This window comes from Mycteria americana, unplaced genomic scaffold, assembly GCF_035582795.1.
Source record: "Mycteria americana isolate JAX WOST 10 ecotype Jacksonville Zoo and Gardens unplaced genomic scaffold, USCA_MyAme_1.0 Scaffold_207, whole genome shotgun sequence".
NCBI lineage: Eukaryota > Metazoa > Chordata > Aves > Ciconiiformes > Ciconiidae > Mycteria > Mycteria americana.
This window is the reverse complement of record NW_027445547.1, coordinates 1-20,945: the sequence shown is the minus strand read 5'-3', so window position 1 is coordinate 20,945 and position 20,945 is coordinate 1. Positions and strand designations below refer to the sequence as shown.

General features: G+C 68.2%; 1 protein-coding gene across 1 annotated transcript in view; it reads left to right on the top strand.

The window, feature by feature from the left end:
* The window catches only part of DHX16 (DEAH-box helicase 16), a gene marked incomplete at its 3' end in the record, with an annotated part of 36,700 nt that extends 15,761 nt beyond the window's left edge, over positions 1 to 20,939 (top strand). Inside the window, 10 exon segments of the mRNA XM_075489586.1 lie at positions 2,897 to 2,995; positions 4,241 to 4,393; positions 6,085 to 6,225; positions 7,689 to 7,851; positions 9,410 to 9,528; positions 10,776 to 10,843; positions 12,627 to 12,789; positions 16,074 to 16,235; positions 18,056 to 18,229; positions 20,868 to 20,939. Of these exon segments, the coding sequence (XP_075345701.1) occupies positions 2,897 to 2,995; positions 4,241 to 4,393; positions 6,085 to 6,225; positions 7,689 to 7,851; positions 9,410 to 9,528; positions 10,776 to 10,843; positions 12,627 to 12,789; positions 16,074 to 16,235; positions 18,056 to 18,229; positions 20,868 to 20,939 (1,314 nt within the window).
* Positions 20,940 to 20,945: the final 6 nt, after the last annotated feature.

Here is a 20,945-nt window from a genome sequence, read left to right as displayed (position 1 = left end):
GCACAGGGACGCTGGGGGGTGAGGGGGATGTGGGGCGCTGGGGGACAAGGGGACATCTGGGGACACTGGGGGGTGTTGGGGGACGTGGGACATGGGGGACAAGGGGACATGGGGACATCTGGGGACACTGGGGGGTGTTGGGGGACACGGGGGCACTGGGGGACAAGGGGACACCTGGGGACACTGGGGGGTGTTGGGGGATGTGGGACATGGGGAACAAGGGGACATGGGGATGCTGGGGGGTGTTGGGGGACATGGGGACACCTGGGGACACTGGGGGGTGTTGGGGGACGTGGGACATGGGGGACAGGGGGGGAGAAGGGGGGACAAGGGGGCAGCAGGATGCTGGGGGACGGGGGGGCAAGGGGACGCTGGGGGGTGGGGGGGATGTGGGGCGCTGGGGGACAAGGGGACATGGGGACACTGGGGGGTGTTGGGGGACGTGGGACATGGGGGACAAGGGGACATGGGGACACTGGGGGGTGTTGGGGGATGTGGGGACAGGGGGACAAGGGGACACGGGGGGACAAGGGGACACGGGGGGAGAAGGGGACGCGGGGGGACAAGGGGGCAGCAGGATGCTGGGGGACAGGAGGGCAAGGGGACGCTGGGGGGTGGGGGGGATGTGGGGCGCTGGGGGACAAGGGGACATGGGGACACTGGGGGGTGTTGGGGGATGTGGGACAAGGGGACATGGGGACGTGGGGACACCTGGGGACACTGGGGGGTGTTGGGGGATGTGGGACACGGGGACATCTGGGGACACTGGGGGGTGTTGGGGGACACGGGGGCACTGGGGGACAAGGGGACACCTGGGGACACTGGGGGGTGTTGGGGGACGTGGGACATGGGGAACAAGGGGACATGGGGATGCTGGGGGGTGTTGGGGGACATGGGGACATCTGGGGACACTGGGGGGTGTTGGGGGACATGGGACATGGGGGACAGGGGGGGAGAAGGGGGGACAAGGGGGCAGCAGGATGCTGGGGGATGGAGGGGCAAGGGGACGCTGGGGGGTGGGGGGGATGTGGGGCGCTGGGGGACAAGGGGACATGGGGACACGGGGGGTGTTGGGGGACGTGGGGACATGGGGACGTGGGGACACCTGGGGACACTGGGGGGTGTTGGGGGATGTGGGACACGGGGACATCTGGGGACACTGGGGGGTGTTGGGGGACATGGGACATGGGGGACAGGGGGGGAGAAGGGGGGACAAGGGGGCAGCAGGATGCTGGGGGATGGAGGGGCAAGGGGACGCTGGGGGGTGGGGGGGATGTGGGGCGCTGGGGGACAAGGGGACATGGGGACACGGGGGGTGTTGGGGGACGTGGGGACATGGGGACGTGGGGACACCTGGGGACACTGGGGGGTGTTGGGGGATGTGGGACACGGGGACATCTGGGGACACTGGGGGGTGTTGGAGGACACGGGGGCCCTGGGGGACAAGGGGACACCTGGGGACACTGGGGGGTGTTGGGGGATGGGGGACAAGGGGGCAGCAGGATGCTGGGGGACGGGGGGGCAAGGGGACGCTGGGGGGTGGGGGGGATGTGGGGCGCTGGGGGACAAGGGGACATCTGGGGACACTGGGGGGTGTTGGGGGATGTGGGACATGGGGGACAAGGGGACATGGGGACACTGGGGACACTGGGGGGTGTTGGGGGACAAGGGGACACAGGGGGACAGGGGGACACCTGGGGACACTGGGAGGTGTTGGGGGATGTGGGACAAGGGGACATGGGGACATCTGGGGGGACTGGGGGGTGTTGGGGGATGTGTGGCACTAGGGGACATGGGGACATGGGGACATCTGGGGACACTGGGGGGTGTTGGGGGACAAGGGGACACAGGGGGACAGGGGGACACCTGGGGACACTGGGAGGTGTTGGGGGACATGGGGGCACTGGGGGACAAGGGGACACCTGGGGACACCGGGGGGTGTTGGGGGATGTGGGGACAGGGGGACAAGGGGACACAGGAGGACAAGGGGACACGGGGGGAGAAGGGGACACGGGGGGACAAGGGGGCAGCAGGATGCTGGGGGACGGGGGGGCAAGGGGACGCTGGGGGGTGGGGGGGATGTGGGGCGCTGGGGGACAAGGGGACACCTGGGGACACTGGGGGGTGTTGGGGGACGTGGGACAAGGGGACAAGGGGACATCTGGGGACACTGGGGGGTGTTGGAGGACACAGGGGCGCTGGGGGACAAGGGGACATGGGGACACCTGGGGACACTGGAGGGTGTTGGGGGACAAGGGGACACAGGGGGACAGGGGGACACGGGGGCAGCAAAGGGGACGTGGGGCGCTGGGGGACAGCAGGATGCTGGGGGACAGGGGGACAAGGGGACACCTGGGGACACTGGGGGGCGTTGGGGGACGTGGGACACGGGGGACAAGGGGACATGGGGACACCTGGGGACACTGGGAGGTGTTGGGGGACATGGGGGCACTGGGGGACAAGGGGACACCTGGGGACACTGGGGGGTGTTGGGGGATGGGGGGACACGGGGACACGGGGGGACAAGGGGACACGGGGGGACGTGGGGCGCTGGGGGACAGCAGGATGCTGGGGACATGGGGACAAGGGGACACGGGGGGACACGGGGACACGGGGGGACAAGGGGACATCTGGGGACACTGGGGGGTGTTGGGGGATGTGGGGACAGGGGGACAAGGGGACACGGGGACACGGGGGGACGAGGGGACACGGGGGGGATGACGGGGGAGAAGGGGACAGCGAGGGACACGGGGACCGTGGGGGACACGGGGGGTGCCAGCGGGACATGGGGACACCGTGCGGCGGGGGGGGGTGGGGGGATGCCTGGGGACACTTGGGGACAGCCGGTGCTGATGTCCCCCCCCCCCCGATGTCCCCCCCGATGTCCCCTCCCCAGGCGCCCGAGGCCGACTACCTGGAGGCGTGCGTGGTGTCGGTGCTGCAGATCCACGTCACCCAGCCCCCCGGGGACATCCTCGTCTTCCTCACCGGCCAGGTGGGTGTCCCCGTGTCACCTCTGTCCCCTCCCTGCCACCCCCCCGTGTCCCCTGGGCACCCCCCGTGTCCCCTGGGCCACCCCCGTGTCCCCTGGGCCACCCCCCCCCCCCCGTGTCCTCGTTGTCCCTTTCTCTGTCCCCTCCCTGTTCGTGCTCTCGGTGTCATCCCGATGTCACCTGGCCGTCCCCATCCCCTCGGTGGCCCTGATGTCCCCTGGGTGTCCCCATCCCTGTGGTCGTCCCCGTTCCCCTGCGTCCCCCTGGGCGTTCCTGTCCCCCTGGTGGCCCTGGTGGCCCTGGTGGCCCCATTCCCCTGGTGTCCCCCTGGATGTCCCCATCCCTCCTCGGTGTCCCCGTCCCCCGAGATGTCCCCGTTCCCCTGAGCATCCCCCTGTCCCCCCGGGTGTCCCTGTCCCCCCGCCATCTCCTTGTCCCCCCTGACCTGTCCCCCTGGGTGTCCCCAGGTGTCCCCATGTCCCCCCGGGTGTCCCTGTCCCCCCGCCATCTCCTTGTCCCCCTGGGAGTCCCCATGTCCCCGGCATGTCCCCAGGTGTCCCCATGTCCCCTGAATCGTCCCCATGTCCCCTGGGTGTCCCCGTGTCCCCTGGGTGTCCCCAGGTGTCCCCATGTCCCCCCGGGTGTCCCCATGTCCCCCCGGGTGTCCCTTTCCCCCTGCCATCTCCTTGTCCCCCTGGGAGTCCCCACGTCCCCTGCATGTCCCCAGGCGTCCCCCTTCCCCTGAGTCGTCCCTGTCCCCCTGGGTGTCCCCGTGTCCCCTGGGTGTCCCCATTCCCCTGAGCATCCCCCTGTCCCCAGGTGTCCTTGTCCCCTCGGGTGTCCCTGTCCCCCCGCCATCTCCTTGTCCCCCTGACCTGTCCCCCTGGGTGTCCCTAGGTGTCCCCATGTCCCCCCGGGTGTCCCTGTCGCCCCGGGTGTCCCTGTCCCCCCGCCATCTCCTTGTCCCCCTGGGTGTCCCCAAGTGTCCCCATTCCCCTGAGTCGTCCCCATGTCCCCTGGATGTCCCCAAGTGTCCCCGTTCCCCTGAGTCGTCCCCATGTCCCCTGGGTGTCCCCAAGTGTCCCCGCTCCCCTGAGCATCCCCCTCTCCCCAGGCGTCCCCGCCTGTCCCTGTCCCCCTGGGAGTCCCCGCGTCCCCTGCACGTCCCCAGGCGTCCCCGTCCCCGTGTCCCCCCCCCCCCCCGGCCGTCCCCGCGTCCCCCGCCCCGCGCTGAGGTGCCGCGGCAGGAGGAGATCGAGGCCTGCGTGGAGCTGCTGCAGGAGCGCTGCCGCCGCCTGGGCTCCCGCCTGCCCGAGCTGCTGGTGCTGCCCATCTACGCCAACCTCCCCTCCGACATGCAGGCCCGCATCTTCGAGCCCACCCCCCCCGGCGCCCGCAAGGTGGCCGCTGGCCCTTTAAGGGGAGCCCAGGGGCGGGGCTTGCGCGGGGGAGGGGGTGGAGCCTCATGGGGGGGTGGAGGGGGGGGCGCTGAGGGGAAGGGGGAAGAGAGGGAGGCAAGGCGGAGGGGGTGGGGCCTGAGGGGGGTGGGGCCCGGGAGGGGGGTGGGGCCCGGGAGGGGGGTGGGGCCCGGGAGGGGGTGGGGCCTAGGAGGGGGGTGGGGCCTAGGAGGGGTGAGGGCTGAGTGGGGGTGGGGTCTAGGAGGGGGGTGGGGTCTAGGAGGGGGGTGGGGTCTAGGAGGGGGGTGGGGCCTAGGAGGGGGTGGGGCCTAGGAGGGGTGAGGGCTGAGTGGGGGTGGGGCCTAGGAGGAGGGTGGGGCCTGGGAGGGGGGTGGGACCTAGGAGGGGTGAGGGCTGAGTGGGGGTGGGGCCTAGGAGGGGGGTGGGGCCTAGGAGGGGGGTGGGGCCTAGGAGGGGGGTGGGGCCTAGGAGGGGTGAGGGCTGAGTGGGGGTGGGGCCTAGGAGGGAATGGGGCCTGAGGGAGGGTGGGGCCTGAGGGGGGTGGAGCCTGAGGGGGGGGGGCTAGGAGGGGTGAGGGCTGAGTGGGGGTGGGGCCTGAGGGGGTGGGGCCTAGGAGGGGTGAGGGCTGAGTGGGGGGTGGGGCCTGGGAGGGGGGTGGGACCTAGGAGGGGTGAGGGCTGAGTGGGGGTGGGGCCTAGGAGGGAATGGGGCCTGAGGGGGGTGGTGGAGCCTGAGGGGGGGTGGGGCCTAGGAGGGGGTGGGGCCTAGGAGGTGTGCAGGCTGAGGGGGTGGGGGCTGAGGGGGGTGGGGCCTGGGGGTGGAGCTTAATAAAGGAGGGGCTAAAGGGGTGGGATTTAATAGGGTGGGGGCTAAAGGGGTGGGGCTTAATAGGGTGGGGTCTAAGGGGCGGGGTCTAATGGAGTAGAACTTAAGAGGGTGGGGTCTAAGGAGGTGGAGCTTAATAGGGTGGGGTTTAAGGGGTGGGGTCTAAGAGGGTGGAGTTTAAGGTCATGGGGGTCAATAGAGTGAGGCCTCATGGAACAGAGCGTAATAGGGTGGGGTCTAAGGGGCGGAGTCTGTGGAGGTGGGGCTTAATAGGGTGGAGTCTAAGGGCCATGGGTTTAATAGGGTGGGGTCTAAAGGGGTAGGGCTCAACAGGGTGGAGTTTAAAAGGTGGAGCTTAGGAGGGTGGGGTCTAAGTGGATTGTACGGGGTGGGGGCTAAGGGGGTGGAGCCTATGCAGGTGGGGTCCAGGGGTGGGGCTTAATAAGGCGTGTCTTAAGGAGGTAGAGTCTAGGGGGTGGTGGGGTTAAGGGGGCGGAGCTTAGGGTGGGGTTAAGGGGGCGGGGCTTAGGGTGGGTTTAAGGGGTGGGGCTTAGGGTGGGGTTAAGGGGGCAGGGCTTAGGGTGGGGTTAAGGGGCGGGGCTTAGGGTGGGGTTAAGGGGGCGGGGCTTAGGGTGGGGTTAAGGGGCGGGGCTTAGGGTGGGGTTAAGGGGCGGGGCTTAGGCTGTGGTCTGTGGGGTGGAGCCGAAGGGGCGGGACTGAATAAGGTGCAGTTAAAGGGATGGGGCTTAGAGGGTGGGGCTTAAGAGGGTGGGGGCTCATGGGGTGGAGCCAAGGGGTGGAGCTTGGAGTGTGGGCGTGGCCTAAGATCCCCCCACCCCCCGGCCCAGGTGGTGGTGGCCACCAACATCGCGGAGACGTCGGTGACCATCGACGGGATCGTCTACGTGCTGGACCCGGGGTTCTGCAAGCAGAAGAGCTACAGCGCCCGCACCGGCATGGAGTCCCTGGTGGTCACCCCCTGCTCCCGGGTACCGCGTCACCCCCCCGTCACCCCCCCTGTCACCCCCCCCGTCACCCCCCCGTCACCCCCCTCACCCCCCTGTCACCCCCTCGGTCCCCTTAGGTGGCTGCGTCCCCTCCCTGTGGGGGCTGGTGTGTCCCCGTGTCCCCAGGGTCCTTGTGGGCAGCTGTGGCCTGGTGTCCTCACGGCCCTTGTGTCCCCATGTCCCCAGGTCCTTGTGTCCCCAGGTCCCCAGGTCCTTGTGTCCCCACAACCCTTGGTCCCCAGGTCCCCAGGTCCTTGTGTCCCCGCAGCCCTTGGTCCCCATGTCCCCAGGTCCTTGTGTCCCCATAACCCTTGGTCCCCAGGTCCCCAAGTCCTTGTGTCCCCACAGCCCTTGGTGTCCATGTCCCCGGGTCCTTGTGTTCCCACAGCCCTTGGTCCCCATGTCCCCAGGTCCTTGTGTCCCCATGTCCCCAAGTCCTTGTGTCCCCATAACTCTTGGTCCCCAGGTCCCCGCAGCCCTTGGTCCCCATGTCCCCAGGTCCTTGTGTCCCCATAACCCTTGGTCCCCAGGTCCTCAGGTCCTTGTGTCCCCGCAGCCCTTGGTCCCCATGTCCCCAGGTCCTTGTGTCCCCATAACCCTTGGTCCCCAGGTCCTCAGGTCCTTGTGTCCCCACAGCCCTTGGTCCCCAGGTCCTTGTGTCCCCATAACCCTTGGTCCCCAGGTCCCCAGGTCCTTGTGTCCCCACAGCCCTTGGTCCCCATGTCCCCAGGTCCTTGTGTCCCCATAACCCTTGGTCCCCAGGTCCCCAGGTCCTTGTGTCCCCACAGCCCTTGGTCCCTGCATCTTCAGGTCCCCATGTCACTGGGTCCCCAGCTCTTTGGGTCCCAAGGTCCTCATGCCATGGGCAGCTGTGTCCCTTGTCCCCCTGTGTCCCCATGTCCCCACATCCCTCGGTCCCCATGTCTCCACGTCCCCATGTCCCCATGTCACTGAGTCCCCAGGTCTCCAGGTCCCTTTGGGTCCCCAGGTCCTCCTGCTTCTGGGTCCCTGTGGGCAGCCATGTCCCTTGTCCCCCCGTGTCCCCGTGTCCCTTGGTCCCCACGTCTCTGGGTCCCCATGGGCAGCCGTGTCCCTTGGGTCCCCATGTCCCCGGGTCCCCATGTCCCTGGGTCCCCACGTCCCTGGGTCCCCATGGGCAGCCATGTCCCTTGGTCCCCATGTCCCTTGGTCCCCACATCTCTGGGTCCCCGGGTCCCCATTCCTCCCCGTCCCCATGGGAAACCATGTCCCTTGTCCCCCTCCATGTCCCCACATCCCTTGGTCCTCATGTCCCCACATCCCTTGGGCCCCACATCTCTGCGTCCCCACGTCCCCGTGCCTCTGGGTCCCCATGGGCAGCCGTGTCCCTTGTCCCTCCGTGTCCCCCCTCCGTGTCCCCCCGCCACCCCGTGGCCCTGCGGGTGACAAGTGACGGTGACCCGCAGGCCTCGGCGAACCAGCGTGCGGGCCGTGCGGGCCGGGTGGCTCCCGGGAAGTGTTTCCGCCTCTACACGGCCTGGGCCTTCCAGCACGAGCTGGAGGAGACGCCGGTGCCCGAGATCCAACGCGCCGACCTGGGCTCCCTCGTCCTGCTCCTCAAGAGCCTTGGTGAGACGGGGGGGCTGGGGGTGTTTTGGGGCCCATGGGGGCATCTCGGGGGGCATCGGAGCATCTTAGAGGGCATTGGGGCTTCTCAGGAGGCATCTCAAGGGGCATTGGGGCATCCTAGGGGCCATCAGAGCATGTCAGGAGGCATCTCGGGGGCCACTGGGGCATCCTAAGGGCTGTTGGCATCTCAGGAGGCATCTTGGGGAGCATCAGGGCATCCTAGGGGGTATTGGGACATCTTGGAGAGCATTGGAGCATCTCAGGGGGCATTGGGGCGTCCCAGGAGGTGTCAGGACATCTCAGGAGGCATCTCAGGGGGCATCGGAGCATCTTAGAGGGTATTGGGGCTTCTCAGGAGGCATCTCAAGGGGCATTGGGGCATCCTAGAGGCCATCAGAGCATCTCAGGAGGCATCTCAAGGGCCACTGGGGCATCCTAAGGGCTGTCGGCATCTCAGGAGGCATCTTAGGGAGCATCGGGGCCTTCTAGGGGGCATCGGGACATCTTGGAGAGCATTGGAGCACATCAGGAGGCATCTCAGGGGGCTTTGGGGCATCCTAAGGGCCATCAGGGCATCTCAGGAGGCATCTCGGGGGCATTGAAGCATCTTAGAGGGCATTGGGGCTTCTCAGGAGGCATCTCAAGGGGCTTTGGGGCGTGCTAAGGGCCATCAGGGCATCTCAGGAGACATCTCAGGAGCGCTTGGGGCATCTCGGGGTCCATCAGGGCTTCTCAGGAGACATCTCGGAAGGGATTGTGGTACCTTAGGGAGCATTGGGCCACGTTAGGAGGCATCTTAGGGAGCATTGGGACATCTTAATGGGTGTCAGAGCATCTCAGGGGACATCTTAGGGGACATTAGGTCATCTTAGGAGGCATTGAGGCATCTCAGGAAGCATCTTGGGGGACATTTGGCCATTTTAAGGGGTGTTAGGACATCTCGGGAGACATCAAGATATGGAGGCGTCTCAGGAGGCATCTTGGGGACAATCGGGACATCTTAGGAGGCATCTCAGGGGGCATAAGGACACCGTAGGGGACATCTGGGCAGCGTGGGGACAGTCAGGGGACAATGGACCATCTTAGGAGGCATCTCGGGGGGCATAAGGACACCGTAGGGGACATCCGGGATGTGTGGGGACAGTCAGGGGACAATGGGGACATCTTAGGAGGCATCTCGGGGGGCATAAGGACACCGTAGGGGACATCTGGGCAGCGTGGGGACAGTCAGGGGACAATGGGGACATCTTAGGAGGCATCTCGGGAGGCATAAGGACACCATAGGGGACATCTGGGCAGCGTGGGGACAGTCAGGGGACAATGGGGACATCTTAGGAGGCATCTCAAGGGCATCTTGGGGACCGTTGTGGCATCTCGGGAACATCTTGAGGGACACTTGGGAACGAGGGGGACCTGAAGGCGTCTCGGGGCAGGGCCACAGCTGGGGACGCGGGGGACGTCGGGGACGTTTTGGGCTGGGGGTGGTGACACCCCGGGGGGACCAGGAGGGCTCCGGGGTGGCCCCTGGGGTGACAGGAGGTGACGTCCCCGTCCCCAGGCATCAACGACCTCATCCACTTCGACTTCCTGGACCCGCCGCCCCACGAGACGCTGGTGCTGGCGCTGGAGCAGCTCTACGCCCTGGGCGCCCTCAACCACCTGGGCGAGCTCACCACGGTACTGGGAGCACTGGGAGGGACTGGGAGGGACTGGGGTGGTGGTGGTGGACCCTATGGGTGAGCTCACCATGGTACTGGGAGCACTGGGAGGGACTGGGAGGGACTGGGAGGGACTGGGGTGGTGGTGGTGGACCCTCTGGGTGAGCTCACCATGGTACTGGGAGGGACTGGAAGGGACTGGGGTGGTGGTGGACCTTCTGGGTGAGCTCACCATGGTACTGGGAGCACTGGGAGGGACTGGGAGGGACTGGGATGGTGGTGGTGGACCCTCTGGGTGAGCTCCCCACGGTACTGGGAGCACTGGGAGGGACTGGGAGGGACTGGGGTGGTGGTGGACCTTCTGGGTGAGCTCACCATGGTACTGGGAGGGACTGGGGTGGTGGACCCCCTGGGTGAGCTCACCACAATACTGGGAGCACTGGGAGGGACTGGGAGGGTCTGGGATGGTGGTGGTGGACCTTCTGGGCAAGCTCACCATGGTACTGGGAGCACTGGGAGGGACTGGGAGGGACTGGGGTGGTGGTGGTGGACCCTCTGGGTGAGCTCGCCATGGTACTGGGAGCACTGGGCGGGGTTACTGGGAGGGACTGGGCTGGTGGTGGTGGACCCTCTGGGCGAGCTCACCATGGTACTGGGAGGACTGGGAGGGACTGGGGTGGTGGTGGTGGACCCTCTGGGTGAGCTCACCATGGTACTGGGAGCACTGGGAGGGACTGGGAGGGACTGGGGTGGTGGTGGTGGACCCTCTGGGTGAGCTCACCATGGTACTGGGAGCACTGGGAGGGACTGGGAGGGACTGGGGTGGTGGTGGTGGACCCTCTGGGTGAGCTCCCCACGGTACTGGGAGCACTGGGAGGGACTGGGAGGGACTGGGGTGGTGGTGGTGGACCCTCTGGGTGAGCTACCCACGGTACTGGGAGGGACTGGGGTGGTGGTGGACCTTCTGGGTGAGCTCACCATGGTACTGGGAGCACTGGGAGGGACTGGGATGGTGGTGGTGGACCCTCTGGGTGAGCTCCCCACGGTACTGGGAGCACTGGGAGGGACTGGGAGGGACGGGGGTGGTGGTGGTGGATCCTCTGGGCGAGCTCGCCATGGTACTGGGAGCACTGGGAGGGACTGGGAGGGACTGGGATGGTGGTGGTGGGCCCCGTGGGCGAGCTCCCCACGGCACTGGGAGCACTGGGAGCACTGGGCGGGGTTACTGGGAGCACTGGGCCCAACGCTGTCCCCTCCTGTCCCCAGCTGGGCCGGCGCATGGCGGAGCTGCCGGTGGAGCCCATGTTGGCCAAGATGATCCTGGCCTCCGAGCAGTGAGTGTCCCCAGGGTGTCCCCAAGGTGTCCCCAAGGTGTCCCCAGGGTGTCCCCGGGGTGTCCCCGGGGTGTCCCCGGGGTGTCCCCAAGGTGTCCCCAAGGTGTCCCCAGGGTGTCCCCAAGGTGTCCCCGGGGTGTCCCCAAGGTGTCCCCAAGGTGTCCCCAGGGTGTCCCCGGGGTGTCCCCAAGGTGTCCCCGGGGTGTCCCCAGGGTGTCCCCAAGGTGTCCCCAAGGTGTCCCCAGGGTGTCCCCAGGGTGTCCCCAAGGTGTCCCTGGGGTGTCCCCAGGGTGTCCCCAAGGTGTCCCCAGGGTGTCCCCAGAGTGTCCCCAAGGTGTCCCCAAGGTGTCCCCAGGGTGTCCCCAGGGTGTCCCCAAGGTGTCCCCAAGGTGTCCCCAGGGTGTCCCCAGAGTGTCCCCAAGGTGTCCCCAAGGTGTCCCCGGGGTGTCCCCAGAGTGTCCCCAAGGTGTCCCCAAGGTGTCCCCAGGGTGTCCCCGGGGTGTCCCCGGGGTGTCCCCAAGGTGTCCCCAAGGTGTCCCCAGGGTGTCCCCAGGGTGTCCCCGGGGTGTCCCCAGGCTGTCCCTGGGTGTCCTTGTGGTGGCCCCCTACGTGTCCCCTGGGTTGTCCCCAGGTGTCCTGGTTGTGTCCCCAGGTTGTCCCCAGATGTCCTGGTGGTCTCTCCTTGAGTGTCCCCAGGTTGTCCCCTGGTGTCCCCGGGTGTCCTGGTGGTGTCCCCAGTTTGTCCCCAGATGTCCTGATGGTCTCCCCTGGTGGTGTCCCCTGGTGGTGTCCCCAGGTTGTCCTCTGGTGTCCCTGAGTGTCCTGCTGGTGTCCCCAGTTTGTCCCCAGGTGTCCTTGTGGTGTCCCCAGGTTGTCCCCAGATGTCCTGGTGGTCTCCCCTTGAGTGTCCCCTGGTGTCCCCAGGTTGTCCCCAGATGTCCTGGTGGTCTCCCCTTGAGTGTCCCCAGGTTGTCCCCTGGTGTCCCCAGATGTCCTGGTGGTCTCCCTTTGGGTGTCCCCTGGTGGTGTCCCCAGGTTGTCCTCTGGTGTCCCTGAGTGTCCTGCTGGTGTCCCCAGTTTGTCCCTAGGTGTCCTTGTGGTGTCCCCAGGTTGTCCCCAGGTGTCCTGGTGGTCTCCCCTTGAGTGTCCCCAGCTTGTCCCCAGGTGTCCTGGTGGTGTCCCCAGGTGTCCCCAGGTGTCCTGGTGGTGTCCCCAGGTTGTCCCCAGATGTCCTGGTGGTCTCCCCTTGAGTGTCCCCAGGTTGTCCCCTGGTGTCCCCAGGTGTCCTGGTGGTCTCCCTTTGGGTGTCCCCAGGTTGTCCCCTGGTGTCCCCAGGTGTCCTGATGGTCTCCCCTTGGGTGTCCTTAGGTGTCCTGCTGGTGTCCCGAGGTTGTCCCCAGATGTCCTGGTGGTCTCCCCTTGGGTGTCCCCAGGTTGTCCCCTGGTGTCCCCAGATGTCCTGGTGGTTTCACCTTGAGTGTCCCCAGGTTGTCCCCTGGTGTCCCCAGATGTCCTGGTGGTCTCCCCTTGAGTGTCCCCAGGTTGTCCCCTGGTGTCCCCAGGTGTCCTGGTGGTCTCCCCTTGGGTGTCCCCGCTTGTCCCCTGGTGTCCCCGCCTGTCCTGCCCATGTCCCCAGTTTGTCCCGAGCCCGTCCTCATCTTGTCCCCAGCTCATCCCCGCGACGTCCCCCTCCCCACCCCTCCCTCGCTCGCCCCCCAAGCCGCGGTCGCCCCCGCGTCCCCGCGGTGACGTCCCCGTGTCCCCGCGTCCCCGCGGCCCGCAGGTACGGCTGCACGGAGGAGGTGCTGACGGTGGCGGCCATGCTCTCCGTCAACAACGCCATCTTCTACCGGCCCAAGGACAAGGTGCTGCACGCCGACAGCGCCCGCCTGGGCTTCCACCTGCCCGGGGGCGACCACCTCGTCCTGCTCAACGTCTACAGCCAGGCACGGGCGGGGGGGGGACGCGGGGGGGACACGGGGACACGGGGGGGACGCGGGGACACGGGGGGAGAAAAGGAAGGGGGACGGGGTGGGGGGGACGTGGGGACACGGGGGGGGACATGGGGGGGGACATGGGGACACGGGGGGGGACATGAGGGGGGACGTGGGGGGGACACGGTGACTGGGGGGGGGACATGGGGACATGGGGGGGACATGAGGGGGGACACGGGGAGGGACATGGGGGGGACATGGGGACACAGAGGCAGGTCATGGGGGGGACACGGGGGGGGACATGGGGACACAGAGGGGACACGGGGACATGGGGGGGGATGTGGGGACACGGGGGGAGAAAAGGAAAGGGGACGGGGTGGGGGGGCATGGGGACACGGGGGGGGACAGGAGGGGGGACATGGGGAGGGACATGGGGACACGGGGGGGGACATGAGGGGGGACACAGGGGGGACGTGGGGGACACGGGGGGACGCGGGGACACGGGGAGAAAAGGAAGGGGACGTGGCGGGGGGGCATGGGGACACGGGGGGGGACAGGAGGGGGGACATGAGGGGGGCATGGGGACACAGAGGGGGACATGAGGGGGGACACGGGGGGGGGGACGCGGGGACACGGGGGGGACATGGGGACACGGGGAAAAAAGGAAAGGGGACGGGGTGGGGGGGCATGGGGACACGGGGGGGGACAGGAGGGGGGACACGGGGAGGGACATGGGGACACGGGGGGGACACGGTGACTGGGGGGGACATGGGGACACAGGGGGGGACACGGGGACACAGGGCGGGGACATGAGGAGGGACATGGGGGGGACATGGGGACACAGAGGCAGGTCATGGGGGGGACACGGGGACATGGGGGGACACAGGGACATGGGGGGACACGGGGACACAGGGGGGAGAAAAGGAAGGGGACGTAGTGGGGGGGCATGGGGACACGGGGGGGGGGACATGAGGGGGGACATGGAGGGGACACGGTGACTGGGGGGGGGACATGGGGACACAGGGGGGGACACGGGGAGGGACGTGGCGGGGGACATGGGGACACAGGGGGGGGACATGGGGACACGGGGGAGAAAAGGAAGGGGACGTGGCGGCAGGGCATGGGGACATGGGGGGGGACACGGGGAGGGACGTGGGGGGGACACGGTGACACGGGGGGACATGGGGACATGGGGGGGGGACATGAGGGGGACACGGGGGGGGACACGGGGACGCGGGGGGACACAGAGAGGGGCCGTGGCAGGTGCTGGGGTGCGCTGGGGGGGGCCGGGGGGGTCCAGGACCAGGCACTGACCGCGTCCCTGTGTCCCCCCCGTCCCTGTCCCCGTGTCCCTGTCCCCATGTCCGGTGTCCCCACCCGTGTCCCCATGTCCCCTCATGTCTGTGTGCTCGTGTTCCCCCGTGTCCCCTCGTGTCCCCTTGTCCCCGTGTCCTCATGTCCCCCCACGTCCCTGTGTCCCCTCATGTCCCCATGTCATGTCCTGCCGTGTCCCCATGTCATGTCCTGCCGTGTCCCCTGTGTCCCCTCATCCTCATGTCCTCGTGTCCCATGTCCCCTCTATTCCCTCGTGTCCCCATGTCCCTGTCTCCTCATATCCCCCATGTCCCTGTGTCCCCTCATGTCCCTATGTCCTCGTGTCCCCCATGTCCCCCGCGTCCCCCGTGTCCCCTGTGTCCCCTCATGTCTCCCCGTGTCCCCACGTCCCCTGTACCCCCCATGTCCCCATGTCCCCCGTGGTCCCCTGTGTCCCCCGTGTCCTGTGTCCCCGTGTCCCCACGTCCCCTGTACCCCCCCTGTCCCCACGTCCCCTGTACCCCCCCTGTCCCCTGTGTCCCCTGTGTCCCCACGTCCCCTGTACCCCCCCTGTCCCCTGTGTCCCCATGTCCCCTCTATCCCCCCATGTCCCCTGTGTCCCTACATCCCCTGTATCCCCCCCCGTGTCCCCACGTCCCCTGTACCCCCCATGTCCCCCGTGTCCCCTGTGTCCCCATGTCCCCTGTCCCCCCATGTCCCCTGTGTCCCCACGTCCCCTGTCCCCCCTGTGTCCCCCCCGTGTCCCTGTGTCCCCGTGTCCCCACGTCCCCTGTACCCCCTATGTCCCCTGTGTCCCCTGTATCCCCCGTGTCCCTGTCCCCCCCATGTCCCATGTGTCCCCACGTCCCCTGTCCCCTCTGTGTCCCCCCCGTGTCCCCACGTCCCCTTGTACCCCCCATGTCCCCCGTGTCCCCTGTGTCCCCACGTCCCCTGTATCCCCCTGTGTCCCTGTATCCCCCGTGTCCCCCGTGTCCCCACGTCCCCTGTCCCCGTGTCCCTGTGTCCCCGTGTCCCCACATCCCCTGTACCCCCCATGTCCCGTGTCCCCTGTGTCCCCACGTCCCCTGTACCCCCCATGTCCCCCCTGTGTCCCTGTGTCCCTGTGTCCCCACGTCCCCTGTACCCCCCGTGTCCCCCGTGTCCCCCGTGTCCTCACGTCCCTGTACCCCCCCTGTACCCCCCCTGTCCCCCGTGTCCCCCATGTCCCCACGTCCCCCGTCCCCCCCATGTCCCCTGTGTCCCCTGTGTCCCCACGTCCCCTGTATCCCCCCCGTGTCCCTGTATCCCCTGTGTCCCCTGTGTCCCCACGTCCCCTGTATCCCCCGTGTCCCCACGTCCCTGTATCCCCGCCGTGTCCCTGTATCCCCCGTGTCCCCCGTGTCCCCCCCCCGTGTCCCCATGTCCCCTGTACCCCCACGTCCCCTGTATCCCCCCCGTGTCCCCATGTCCCCTGTACCCCCCATGTCCCCCGTGTCCCCTGTGTCCCCACGTCCCCTGTACCCCCCATGTCCCCACGTCCCCTGTATCCCCCCTGTGTCCCTGTATCCCCCGTGTCCCCCGTGTCCCCACATCCCCCGTCCCCCCCATGTCCCCTGTGTCCCCCATGTCCCCACATCCCCTGTACCCCCCCATGTCCCGTGTCCCCCGTGTCCCCACGTCCCCTGTCCCCTCTGTGTCCCCCCGTGTCCCTGTGTCCCCGTGTCCCACGTCCCCTGTACCCCCCCCGTCCCCCGTGTCCCCCGTGTCCCCACGTCCCCTGTATCCCCCCTGTGTCCCTGTATCCCCCGTGTCCCCTGTGTCCCCACATCCCCCGTCCCCCCATGTCCCCTGTGTCCCCCGTGTCCCCACGTCCCCTGTATCCCCCCGTGTCCCTGTATCCCCTGTGTCCCCCGTGTCCCCACGTCCCCTGTATCCCCCCCGTCCCCCCCGTGTCCCCCCCGTCCCCGCCGTGCCCCGGGCAGTGGGTGGCCAGCGGGCACTCCCTGCAGTGGTGCTACGAGCACTTCGTGCAGGCGCGCTCGCTGCGCCGGGCGCGGGACGTGCGGGAGCAGCTGGAGGGGCTCATGGAGCGCGTCGAGGTCGCCCCCTCCTCCTGCGCCGGCGACTACGCCCTCGTCCGCAAGGTGGGACCCCCGGCCCCCCGGGACCCCCCCCCGACCCCCCCCCCCCCTTTCCTCCCTCCCGGGGCCCCCGCGGGTTCCCTGGTTTTCCCCCTTGGGACCCCCCCCAGGAGCCTCCGGGCCCCCCCCCCCCCCAGGTTCTGCCCAGGAGCCGTGGGCACCCCCGTTTCCCCCCACGGGATCCCCCGGGACCCCCATGTCCCCTCCTGGGACCCCCAAGGTCCCCCCCAGGGCCTGCAAGGACCCCCCATTACCCTCTGGGACCCCCCATTTTCCCTCCTGGGACCCCCAACTTTCCCTCAGGACCTGCAAGGACCCCCATTTCCCCCCACGGGATCCCCTGGGACCCCCATGTCCCCTCCTGGGACCCCCAGGTTCCCCCCAGGACCTGCAAGGACCCCCATTTCCCCCCCACGGGATCCCCTGGGACCCCCATTTCCCCTCCTGGGACCCCCAAGTTCCCCCCAGGACCCATGGGGGACCCCCATTTCCACCCGTTGGACCCCCCTGGGACCCCCCAGGTACCCCCATGTCCCCTCTTGGGATCCCCGGAGACCCCCATGTCCCCCTCCTGGGACCCCCCAAGTTCCCCCCAGGACCTGCAGGGGACCCCCCATTATCCTCTGGGACCCCCATTTTCCCTCCTGGGACCCCCACGTTCCCCCCAGGACCTGCAAGGACCCCCATTTCCCCCCCACGGGATCCCCTGGGACCCCCCATTTCCCCTCCTGGGACCCCCCAAGTTCCCCCCAGGAACCATGGGGACCCCCATTTCCACCCGTTGGACCCCCTGGTACCCCCAGGTACCCCCATGTCCCCTCTTGGGATCCCCGGAGACCCCCATGTCCCCTCCTGGGACCCCCCAAGTTCCCCCCAGAACCTGCAAGGACCCCCATTTCCCCCCATAGGATCCCCCGGGGACCCCCATTTCCCCTCCTGGGACCCCCAACTTTCCTTCAGGACCTGCAGGACCCCTGTTTCCCCTCTGTCGGACCCTCTGGGACCCCCATTTCCCCTCCTGGGACCCCCCAATGGGGACCCCCATTTCCACCCGTTGGACCCCCTGGTACCCCCATTTCCCCTCTTGGAATCCCCAGGGACCCCCATTTCCCCTCCTGGGACCCCCAAGTTCCCCCCAGGACCTGCAGGGACCCCCACTTCCCCCCCTAGGATCCCCAGGGACCCCCATTTCCCCTCCTGGGACCCCCAAGTTCCCCCCAGGACCTGCAGGGACCCCCACTTCCCCCCCCCAGGATCCCCAGGGACCCCCAATTCCCCTCCTGGTATCCCCCCAGGAGCCTCTCAGACCCCCCAGGGACCCCCATTTCTGCTCCTGGGACCCCCAACTTTCCCTCAGGACCCATGGGCACCCCCATTTCCCCTCTTGGAATCCCCAGGGACCCCCATTTCCCCTCCTGGGACCCCCAAGTTCCCCCCAGGACCTGCAGGGACCCCCACTTCCCCCCCCTAGGATCCCCAGGGACCCCCAATTCCCCTCCTGGTATCCCCCCAGGAGCCTCTCAGACCCCCCAGGGACCCCCATTTTCCCCCTAGGATCCCCAGGGACCCCCAATTCCCCTCCTGGTATCCCCCAGGAGCCTCTCAGACCCCCCAGGGACCCCCAATTCCCCTCCTGGTATCCCCCAGGAGCCTCTCAGACCCCCCAGGGACCCCCAATTCCCCTCCTGGAATCCCCCCAGGAGCCTCTCAGATCCCCCCAGGACCCCCAATTCCCCTCCTAACACCCCCCACCACCCCCAGGATCCTCTTCCCTCCCCCCCCCCCCCGCTGCTGACCCCCCCCGCTGCCGTCCCCCCCCCCAGGCCATCACCGCCGGCTTCTTCTACCACACGGCGCGGCTGACGCGGGGGGGCTACCGCACGGTGAAGCACCAGCAGACGGTTTTCATCCACCCCAACAGCTCCCTCTTCGAGGAGCAGCCCCGCTGGGTGCTCTACCACGAGCTCGTCTTCACCACCAAGGAGTTCATGCGACAGGTTGGGGGGCGCGGGGACGCGGGGACGCGGCCGGGGACGGCGGCGCGGGGAAAGGGGGACGGGGGACGCGGCGGGGACGGGGATGTGGCCGTGGGGACGTTGGGACGGGGACGTGGCTGTAGGGATGGGGACACTGCTATGGGGACAGGGACGGGGACGCTGCTATGGGGACGTGGCCATGGGGACAGGGACGTGGCTGTAGGGATGGGGACACTGCTATGGGGACAGGGACACTGCTGTGGGGACGGGGACGTGGCCATGGGGACGTTGGGATGGCGACGTGGCTGTAGGGATGGGGACAGGGACGCTGCTATGGGGACGGGGACGTGGGGACAGGGACGTGGCTGTAGGGATGGGGACACTGCTATGGGGACAGGGACACTGCTATGGGGACATTGGGACGGGGATGTGGCTGTAGGGATGGGGACGCTGCTATGGGGACGGGGACGTGGCCATGGGGATGTTGGGACGGGGACGTGGTTGTAGGGATGGGGACAGGGACGCTGCTATGGGGACGTGGCCATGGGGACAGGGACGTGGCTGTAGGGACGGGGACACTGCTATGGGGACGGGGACACGGCCATGGGGACGTTGGGATGGGGACATGGCTGTAGGGATGGGGACACTGCTATGGGGACAGGGACGTGGCCATGGGGACATTGGGACGGGGACGTGGCTGTGGGGATGGGGACAGGGACACTGCTATGGGGACGTAGCCATGGGGACAGGGACGTGGCTGTAGGGATGGGGACACTGCTATGGGGACGGGGACACTGCTATGGGGACAGGGACGTGGCCATTGGGGATGTTGGGACGGGGACGTGGTTGTAGGGATGGGGACAGGGACGCTGCTATGGGGACGTGGCCATGGGGACAGGGACGTGGCTGTAGGGACGGGGACACTGCTATGGGGACAGGGACGTGGCTGTAGGGATGGGGACACTGCTGTGGGGACGGGGACGTGGCCATGGGGACATTGGGACGGGGACGTGGCTGTAGGGATGGGGACACTGCTATGGGGACGGGGACACTGCTATGGGGACAGGGACGTGGCCATGGGGACGTTGGGATGGGGACGTGGCTGTGGGGATGGGGACAGGGACACTGCTATGGGGACGTAGCCATGGGGACAGGGACGTGGCTGTAGGGATGGGGACGCTGCTATGGGGACAGGGACGTGGCCATGGGGACGTTGGGATGGCGACGTGGCTGTGGGGATGGGGACAGGGACACTGCTATGGGGACGTGGCCATGGGGACGGGGACATGGCTGTAGGGATGGGGACGCTGCTATGGGGACGGGGACGTGGCCATGGGGACGTTGGGATGGCGACGTGGCTGTGGGGATGGGGACAGGGACACTGCTATGGGGACATGGCCATGGGGACAGGGACGTGGCTGTGGGGATGGGGACACTGCTGTGGGGACGTGGCCATGGGGACAGGGACGCTGCTATGGGGATGTCACCATGGGGACAAGGACATGGCCGTGGGGACCTTGGGACAGGGATGGGGACGTGGCCGTGGGGACACTGGGACAGGGATGTGGCCGTAGGGAAGGGGACAGGGCCAGGGACGCGGCCGGGGACGTGGGGAATGTCACCATGGGGACAGGGACCCGGCCATGGGGACACAGGATGGGGACAGGGGACACCACCCTAGGCACGGGGATGTCACCACAGGGCCCTGGGGACACTGGGACAGGGATGTGGCTGCAGGGATGGGGACACGGCCAGGGACCCTGGGGACAGGAGGGTGACGGGGACCCCGCAGCCATGTCCCCACGGGGAGCAGGGTGACAGGGTGGGGACAGGGACACTGTGCCCTCCATGGGGACCAGGGTGGCAGGGACCTGGTGGCCATGTCCCCGTGGGGACCAGGGTGACAGGGACCTGGTGGCCACATCCCCACGGTGACCAGGGTGACAGGGACCCCGTGGCCGTGTCCCCACAGTGACCAGGGTGACAGCGACCCGGTGGCCACATCCCCACAGTGACCAGGGTGACAGGGACCTGGTGGCCACATCCCCATGGTGACCAGGGTGACAGCGACCCGGTGGCCACGTCCCCACGGTGACCAGGGTGACAGCGACCCCGTAGCCACGTCCCCACGGTGACCAGGGTGACAGGGACCCCGTGTCCATGTCCCCATGGGAATGAGGGTGACAGTGACCCCATGGCCATGTCCCCATGGTGACCACAGTGACAGCGACCCCGTAGCCACATCCCCACAGTGACCAGGGTGACAGGGACCCGGTGGCCACATCCCCACGGGGACCACGGTGACAGCGACCCCGTAGCCACGTCCCCACAGTGACCAGGGTGACAGGGACCCCGTAGCCACGTCCCCACAGTGACCAGGGTGACAGTGACCCCATGGCCACGTCCCCACGGTGACCAGGGTGACAGCCACCCCGTAGCCACGTCCCCCCGGGGATCAAGGACGATGGGACGTCCCCGGACCCGGTGGCCTCGTCCCCTTTTGCGAGCGGGACGATGACAAGCCACGCGTCGCCACCGCGGCGTCCCCGTCCCCCCCCCGTCCCCCCGTCCCCCTCGTCCCCGCCGCGGGCTCGGGGTGACACGCCGCTCCCCGGGGCCACCGAGTGACGTCCCCGCCGCGCGTCCCCTTCGTCCCCAGGTGATCGAGATCGACAGCGCCTGGCTGCTGGAGGTGGCCCCCCATTATTACCAGGCCAAGGAGCTGGAGGACGCCAGC